Source organism: Micropterus salmoides, unplaced genomic scaffold (assembly GCF_014851395.1).
Source record: "Micropterus salmoides isolate LMB-PRFRI ecotype aquatic unplaced genomic scaffold, ASM1485139v1 Ms_hic_scaffold_1, whole genome shotgun sequence".
NCBI lineage: Eukaryota > Metazoa > Chordata > Actinopteri > Centrarchiformes > Centrarchidae > Micropterus > Micropterus salmoides.
Window position 1 is genome coordinate 64,436,011 of NW_024040040.1, and position 9,099 is coordinate 64,445,109.

The 9,099-nt window shown below is 40.0% G+C and overlaps 2 protein-coding genes across 2 annotated transcripts; both read left to right on the top strand.

Moving 5' to 3' along the window:
• Nucleotides 1–458: 458 nt before the first annotated feature.
• Nucleotides 459–3,681, top strand: LOC119897999 (piggyBac transposable element-derived protein 3-like). The gene is made up of 2 exons (XM_038712092.1): nucleotides 459–2,173; nucleotides 2,338–3,681. Exons 1-2 carry the CDS (start codon nucleotides 920–922, stop codon nucleotides 2,767–2,769), a joined length of 1,686 nt encoding a protein of 561 aa, XP_038568020.1. The 5' UTR covers nucleotides 459–919; the 3' UTR covers nucleotides 2,770–3,681.
• Nucleotides 3,682–7,525: 3,844 nt separating this feature from the next.
• Nucleotides 7,526–8,347, top strand: LOC119898710 (39S ribosomal protein L21, mitochondrial-like). The gene has a single exon (XM_038712914.1). It carries the CDS (start codon nucleotides 7,548–7,550, stop codon nucleotides 8,127–8,129), a length of 582 nt encoding a protein of 193 aa, XP_038568842.1. The 5' UTR covers nucleotides 7,526–7,547; the 3' UTR covers nucleotides 8,130–8,347.
• The last annotated feature ends 752 nt before the right edge of the window (nucleotides 8,348–9,099 follow it).

Below are 9,099 nucleotides of genomic sequence, written 5' to 3' on the forward strand. Positions count from 1 at the left end.
TTACTAATTAAATAGGGCCTAATAGCGAAATAAACTAATATTACACTCAGGATGGGGTCATTCTGCATAATTAGCATTTCTACTTTTAATAATAACAAGCATAATAATAAGTATAAAAAATAATAATAAGTATATTTTGATAAAAACAAGTAGGTATACTTAGGTAAGTTAAGTGTAGGCTATACAATTTTAAATGCAGACATTTTAATATAGTTTCCCCCCATTATATTATTACTTATTTAACATTTTAGATTTTTTGATCATTTTGGCTCTGTTAGCCGCCGGCATGAATTTGATACTGCACCAAATACTTCAAACCTGTAGTTTGTCCACCAGATGGCGCCACGACGACAAAGAACGAAACGAACTAATTTCTACAGAGGCTTCTGCTTATCTACCACCCCACGTTGTTCTCCTGTTTTGTCTGCCCCTCCCCTCCCTTTTCCTTCCTCGGTGACTGAGATTACTCGGAGCAGCATGCAGGGGAAAACATTAGCCCACAATGAAAAACACTTCACTTCACTTCCCATAATGGTCTGAACAACTCATATTCTGATAAATGACAAATAAAGTCGCTGTGGGTCTGAATAAAGTATAGAGGACCAAACTTCTGTGAAGCATGTGGGGGGGGCGGGGCATGTCCATTACATTTTTTTTTCCTAGGATGGAGTGAGCTGGTAAGAATGTCAGGGTAAGCCAATCATTGGCAGAGTAGCAGTAGGGCGGGTCATGCTTGAGCCTTTCTGGGGGGGGGAAATACGGTCTTCTGTTCCTCCTAAATGCCTTTGCAACAATGAAAACATCAGGCACGCAGCTGCAGGGAAACCAGAAGACAGTCTGGGATTGAGACAGTTGTTATGCGGCTGCACTGTGTTTTAGACAAAACTATCACGCAGCTGGTACTTTAATAACTGACACGATGAAGAGACGTTTGACGGTGCAAGAATCTCCGAGGAGAGAACTGGACCCTCCCGACAGCGAGCAGGACTCTGATGAAGCCAGCGAAAGCGAGGACACGGATGGTGACTTCGAGGTCTCGCTGGAGTCTGAATCCTCCGATGCGTCCAGTGATTGTGGGGAGTCCACGGAGAAGACAGAAGATCTGGATGAATGGAAATCCACGAATGGACAAATTGTCTGGCATCGCACTGAAGCTGAGACGCTGCGTTACTTTCCAGAGAAATGTGCGCCCTGGGGACCGACACGGTACGCCACCTCCCGCATCACCTCTGTCAAGTCCTGCTTCGATCTGTTCATCACAGATGAGATCATCCAGCTGATTGTGGACATGACAAACGTACAAGGGAGACGTTCCGTCAGTCAGTGGAAGGACATCGATGCCACTGACCTGCAGGCGTACATCGGGCTGCTGCTTCTGGCTGCTGTGTACAAGTCACGGAACGAGTCCACCTGCAGCCTGTGGGGTGAACACACCGGACGGGCCATCTTCAGGGCCACCATGTCCCTACACACATTCAGTAGGATAAACTCTCATCTGTGGTTTGATGACAGGCAAACACGACCTGCGCCCCACAAGCAAGACAAGCTGGCTGCCTTCAGGACCATCTGGGAGAAGTGGAAGTATCGCCTCCCCCTTCTCTTCAACCCTGGCAGTGATGTCTGCGTCGACGACCAGCTCGTCCCGTTCAAAGGTCGCTGCGTGTTCCGCCAGTACATGCCCAGAAAACCAGCGAAATATGGCATAAAGATCTGGGTCGCCTGCGACGTCCTCACGTCTTACGCGTGGAAGATGCAAATCTACACCGGTAAAACTGCCGGCAGTCCCCCGGAGGTTGACCGGGGAAAGAGGGTCGTCCTGGACTTGACGGAGGGGCTCGAGGGCAACACCGTGACCTGTGACAATTTCCTCACATCTTATGCACTGGCGGAGGAGCTCCTGAAAAGAAAACTTGCTCTGGTCGGCAAAATAGGGAAAAACAAGCCAGAGCTTCCCCCGCAACTTCTGCAGACGAATCAGAGAGCGCCCCAATCCTCCCTCTTTGCGTTCACCAGGACGCACACAGCGGTGTCCTACATACCGAAAAAGGGGAAGAACGTGTTGCTCCTCAGCACCAAGCACCGAGAGCCGGAGGTGAGTAACAAGGAGCCCCGACAGCCAAAGATAATCCTCGACTACAACAGTTGCAAAGGAGGTGTGGACAACTTCGATAAGGTACCGTTACACATAAATTACGCACTCACTTATTTGTTCTTACTGAATGCATGTCCTTGTCTGAGATATATATAGTGCTTTTATTATTCGTTATTTATTGCATTTACATAAAGAATATATTTGTGGAAGAACATTTGTTTTATAAATAATGTTTTCTTTTGCAGAGTATCAGCACCTACAGCTGCAGGAGAAGAACCTGTCGGTGGCCACTTGTTCTATTTTATAACATCCTGGACGTCTCGGCATTGAATGCATTTGTGCTGTGGACAGCCTTGCATCCCTCCTGGAACAACAACAAAAGCTTCAAACGGAGGCTGTTCATGGAGGAGCTGGGGAAAATGCTAGTGTCCCCACAAATGCAACGTACACAAAGCCCTCCTCACACACCAGCCGCCGCCGCCATCGCGAAGGATGAGCAAGAGTCAGGGGAAACCCCAGAGAAAAGCGGGGACGCAGACTACACCAGCAGAAAACTAAGGAGGCCGTGCCAGTTCTGCACTGGAGGAAAACGAAAAATCGCCAGCACCTGCAACATGTGTAACAAGCATATTTGCAAAGACCACACATTCTCATACTGCAGCTCCTGCGGCCACTGAGCTGAACTTTAACCCACACACCACCCTTTCGATTCAGTATGCTTTATTGACATGAATGTCGGGGAACAATATCGCGAAAGCGTTAAGTGCAGGTAACAGAGTCATTTGGGACTTTATCTCTTAACCCAAGAATGTGTAGTGTTGAAGTTCAGAGGCCCCTTCCTCCAATTCTTCTGTGGTCCCTACTATAAATTCCTTTAGCCGTTCCCATCCCCTTTTTGTCCCCTGTGTGAGAGGTGGGTGTCATTTCTTTTAGTCCATTCATTATCCTAATCCACGCCATTTTTCCTTGTAATAGCCCATCTTGTTTGTATTTTTGTTTCCTAGAATGTTATAATTTCTGTCTTCACCTATAAGCACATAAAAATAGGCCTAGTTGTTTTAAGAGTGAGTGCTGCTAACTTGTAGTCGTGGCAAACTAACTTCCGTTTGGTATATTTGTTTTCTTGGTGCTGATAACTAACACGGAGATAACAGACACAGCGAGGTTTATGCGTCCCTCGGTTTGTGACATGAAATCACATATTGTGCAGCTCATGTGCTCCTAAAATCCAAAGTTTAAAACAAAACAAAAAAATACACGTGCCTGGTTGCGCGGATCGGGTATTGTCAGCACCAACAGCCAATCACAACAGACTGTACTGCAAAGGGGGCGTGGTTTTAGTGCCACAGGCCTCAACGGGACATTATTGGTGGGTTTCTCAGGACGTTGTGTATTCCACCTGCTGCAAGTGTGGCAAAGATATTTTCATGCTGCAGCTCTTGCTGCACCCGAAGTGACTTGACCTCTCTGCTCTTCAGTCAAAAAGCCGAAGAGTTGCCTACAGAGCCTTTTCATTTCATTTCATTTATAGTATTTTATACTGCGTTTAATGCTGTAGACTTTTGAAAAATAAATCTTGTTTTAAGCGATCTTGTATTTTTTCTTTAGGCTAGGCTATAGTTATCTAAAGAATACTATTAAGTATAGTAACATACAGGGTGCGATCTGTGAAAAAGCGGGGGGGGTGTCTTCATGAAAATGACTCCTGCCCCGCTGATGAACTGTGGATTACAAGTAGTTACACAGTATGAGAAAAAAAACTTTCTCCCAATGTTTATTTATATAGTAATAAAGATGTTACGTTACATCGCGATGCAGAGTTGCAGTGAGAATATATAAAAGACAGATGGAAGCTGTGTTTAATTCAGTGAGTGGGTAAGAGGAGAGAGACTGAGCCCCGTGGCTGTGCTTGGGGTTGTTCACACTGGTTCAACAGGGACACAGAAACAGATCTTAAGACTGTGAAGTTTATTGCAGCTTCAGTAATATCGGTTGCCTTCCCTTAAACACAAAGCTCACATACACAGAGAAGAGAAGCAGCTAGATAGAGCCAAGTAGCACATTTTAAAATAAAGCCACGGATCGATCCGACTGCACTGCACAAAAAGTTAGAAAAACGCATTAAAATCAATGTTGTTGCTAATACGTTTTTCATAAAAAATGTAAAATGTAATAAATGTAATTTAAAGGGTCTAAAAAATCTGAAATCGATAGTTATTAGCAGAACTGAAGTTAGTTAAAAGACAACTCTGTGAAAGTGCAAAATAATATGAATTCCTACCCTGGTCTGGATCAATACTCAATTCTGATTGGCTCTTGAGTGTCCATTAATTCCTCATAATGGTCACCTAAGTTGTTGTAGTGAAACATATCAGCCTGTATCTAAAATTAACTGAACATCGTATTTCATACAGTCCTTCAGCGCCAATGTGGAAGTACCTTAAACCTGCATTTTTCTACCGACCGGCAGGGGGCGACTCCACTGGTTGCAAAACAGAAGTCACATTGTTCAGAAGTCTATGAGAAAATGCGCCCTCCTCTCCGCTGAATTATTACCTCAGTAAACACTTTCCTGAAGAGTTTATGGTCTCAGTCGCTAGTTTCAAGTTTTTTTTCAACACAACATGATGTTCATTTAGTAAATTATTGTCTTGTTTAGAGGAAAATAGACGATTAATAAGAAATAATATTCTTTAGGGCGGAGCTCCCTTGTGACTGACACGTGACCAGTCAGGTCTCCCCAGCTCAGCCTGAGATATCCGATTACACAAATGTATATGTACTAAATATTAAATCAAATAGGCCTACCTGTACTCGTTTCTACTCTTGCCAGAACTTTTGAGGCATTAAAATTTTACACCACTGCTTTTACGACATCAATTACACGATTCTTATATAAAGTGTTAATTATCTAAAGATAATGTACAGCCATCCAACAGTCCTTAACAGACTCAGGACCACCTGACCACCACACGTGTATGTTCTACTTGTTGCAATAAAAATAAATAAATAAATAAATGTATTGCATTGAACAGTCAGGGAAATTACAAGTAAGGAGAGACATTACATCATGTAAAAGCAGCACATGTAATACGGTGGTGATATCGAATTTAAAATACATAAGATATAAATAAGACATAATGACATGTTCACATCAGAAAGGAAAAATCATCATAACAATGGCTTTTTGTTGATGAAAGAAGAATTTGCCAACAATAATGTAAAGATTTATGATTAACAGAAGTTTGGAAATGTTCGGAGAGGAGTAGAAAAAGATGCAACAAGTTTCTTTAAAAGTTTCCAAACCTTTCCACAATCTCAGTATGTGGACCTACTTTGCTGTTTTTAAAATACTTTCTGACCAAAATACTGTAAAGAACAATATTTCACCATGTGTACCAATTGTAATATGTGTTTACTTTTACTCAAATATATGTAGTAATTTTGTATATTTATGGTATTTTACTACTTATGTTACTTGTGATAATTATTTCCATTACTGATAAAATGTGTTTGAGACTGTATATAAAGGTTTGAAACATAGACTGTATATAAAGGTTTGAAACATAGACTGTATATAAAGGTTTGAAACATAGACTGTATTTAAAGGTTTGAAACATAGACTGTATATAAAGGTTTGAAACATAGACTGTATATACAGGTTTGAAACACAGACTGTATATAAAGGTTTGAAACACAGACTGTATATAAAGGTTTGAAACACAGACTGTATATAAAGGTTTGAAACATAGACTGTATATAAAGGTTTGAAACATAGACTGTATTTAAAGGTTTGGAACATAGACTGTATTTAAAGGTTTGAAACATAGACTGTATTTAAAGGTTTGAAACATAGACTGTATATAAAGGTTTGAAACATAGACTGTATTTAAAGGTTTGGAACATAGACTGTATTTAAAGGTTTGAAACATAGACTGTATTTAAAGGTTTGAAACATAGACTGTATATAAAGGTTTGAAACATAGACTGTATTTAAAGGTTTGAAACATAGACTGTATTTAAAGGTTTGAAACATAGACTGTATATAAAGGTTTGAAACATAGACTGTATATAAAGGTTTGAAACATAGACTGTATATAAGGTTTGAAACATAGACTGTATATAAAGGTTTGAAACATAGACTGTATATAAAGGTTTGAAACATAGACTGTATATAAAGGTTTGAAACATAGACTGTATATAAAGGTTTGAAACATAGACTGTATTTAAAGGTTTGAAACATAGACTGTATATAAAGGTTTGAAACATAGACTGTATTTAAAGGTTTGAAACATAGACTGTATATAAAGGTTTGAAACATAGACTGTATATAAAGGTTTGAAACATAGACTGTATATAAAGGTTTGAAACATAGACTGTATATAAAGGTTTGAAACATAGACTGTATATAAAGGTTTGAAACATAGACTGTATATAAAGGTTTGAAACATAGACTGTATTTAAAGGTTTGAAACATAGACTGTATATAAAGGTTTGAAACATAGACTGTATTTAAAGGTTTGAAACATAGACTGTATATAAAGGTTTGAAACATAGACTGTATTTAAAGGTTTGAAACATAGACTGTATTTAAAGGTTTGAAACATAGACTGTATTTAAAGGTTTGAAACATAGACTGTATATAAAGGTTTGAAACATAGACTGTATATAAAGGTTTGAAACATAGACTGTATATAAAGGTTTGAAACATAGACTGTATAAAGGTTTGAAACATAGACTGTATATAAAGGTTTGAAACATAGACTGTATATAAAGGTTTGAAACATAGACTGTATATAAAGGTTTGAAACATAGACTGTATATAAAGGTTTGAAACATAGACTGTATATAAGGTTTGAAACATAGACTGTATATAAAGGTTTGAAACATAGACTGTATTTAAAGGTTTGAAACATAGACTGTATTTAAAGGTTTGAAACATAGACTGTATATAAAGGTTTGAAACATAGACTGTATATAAAGGTTTGAAACATAGACTGTATATAAAGGTTTGAAACATAGACTGTATATAAAGGTTTGAAACATAGACTGTATTTAAAGGTTTGAAACATAGACTGTATATAAAGGTTTGAAACATAGACTGTATATAAAGGTTTGAAACATAGACTGTATATAAAGGTTTGAAACATAGACTGTATATAAAGGTTTGAAACATAGACTGTATATAAAGGTTTGAAACATAGACTGTATATAAAGGTTTGAAACATAGACTGTATATAAAGGTTTGAAACATAGACTGTATTTAAAGGTTTGAAACATAGACTGTATATAAAGGTTTGAAACATAGACTGTATATAAAGGTTTGAAACACAGACTGTATATAAAGGTTTGAAAGCACAGAAAGTCAGGTGACTGTAAGGTGACGCATGCGCATGTAGGGTAGTGAAAGAGGAGTCACGCATGCGCGGTGTAAACTGAAGCATTTCCTGTCAAGATGGCGCTGAGCAGAGGAGCAGGGCTGTGGAGGACATGCAGCATGTTGTTACCCAGACACCCGCTCCTGTTCCCCGCAGCTGCCCGAACACAGAGCTCCGTGAGCCGGGACCTGGTGCCCCGGACCTCCCTGTCTAGGCCGCCGTGGCCGGAGCAGGCGATACTGGTCCCGGAGGAGGAGCGGAGCCGACACGCAGCGGTGGTGAGCACCGTGAACCAGCTCATCGACCAGCAGGACTACGGCCGGCTGTTCGCCATCGTGCACTTTGCCAGCCACCAGTGGAAGGTCACCACCGAGGACCTGATCCTGATCGAGAACCACATCGATGCGGAGTGCGGGGAGCGGATCCGGATGGAGAAGGTGCTGCTGGTCGGGGCGGAGAACTTCACCTTGATCGGCAGGCCTCTGCTGGGGAAGGACCTGGTCCGTGTCGAGGCCACCGTGATCGAAAAGACCGAGTCCTGGCCCAAAGTCCACATGAGGTTCTGGAAGAGACACCGGTTCCAGCGCAAGAGGATCATCATCCAGCCACAGACGGTGCTGAGGATCAACAGCATCGAGCTGGCCCCCAGACTGACATGATGATGAAGATGAAGAGTGGACGATGTCACACACAGACTGAGGGTTTATTTGTCCCCACTGATTATAAAGAAATATGTAAACAAACACGTGCAGGTCGGGGAGCCGGTTCATGTTAATGCAGCAGCAAACCCAACGTGACTCTCTGGACCGGGTTCCTGCAGAACTGTTGACAGGATAGTACTGCTGTAAATAAAGATCCATCTTTTGCAAATGACTGATATTTAATAGGTTTCTATTGATTTTGAATTCTCTTTTCTCGGTGTTAAAGACTCTCCATGTTTTTTGCATGCAGGAAAACATAGTTTCTTAAATACAGTCTTTTTTAATATCTTCATATCTGGCCTGGCTGGGTTTTACATTTATATTTGTCTTTATCATTATTCTTCAATACAAGACTCCCGAGTTTTAATAGGTGGTGAATGGAAACATTTAACCATTAATTTTCTTAAAAATATCATCTAAAAAACTGCAGTGTCAGTGTTTCCAGTAGCGTGTTTGATCATCAGGTACTGATTAGAAAGATGTTAGGAAGCTTAACTAACTGATTGATACCCCATTTGTAATATCAAACATTTTCTAGATGAAAATATTTATTTAATAGGTTTCTATTGATTTTAAATTCTGAAAGTATTAAAATGTGTTAAAGACCTACATTTGCCTTGAATGCAGGTAAACAAAGTTTCTCAAATTCAGTCTTATTTATGAATCTTTAAATCTAGACAACAAACCAACATACTTATATTACAAAAAAAAATTAGTTCATTAAAAAGTTAGTAAGTTGATTAACAAAAATATAATCACAGATACTTTCTGATACCCCCCCTAACTCTTTAGCAGGTAAAAAATCTTTGCTGGTTTCAGCTTTTCAGATTGTCAGGATTTTCTGGTTTTCTATGTTTACTGCACATGAATCTGTAAGAAAAATAATAGCTGCAATGAAAGGTCTATCCTTCCTTTTTACTGGGTTTAG

Bases quoted from the DNA above. Each gene is read 5' to 3' on its own strand.
- LOC119897999 (XM_038712092.1), top strand. From the start codon at position 920: ATGAAGAGACGTTTGACGGTGCAAGAATCTCCGAGGAGAGAACTGGAC. The intron at 2,174-2,337 runs GTACCGTTACAC...TTTCTTTTGCAG, and splicing joins GTGTGGACAACTTCGATAAG to AGTATCAGCACCTACAGCTG.
- LOC119898710 (XM_038712914.1), top strand. From the start codon at position 7,548: ATGGCGCTGAGCAGAGGAGCAGGGCTGTGGAGGACATGCAGCATGTTG.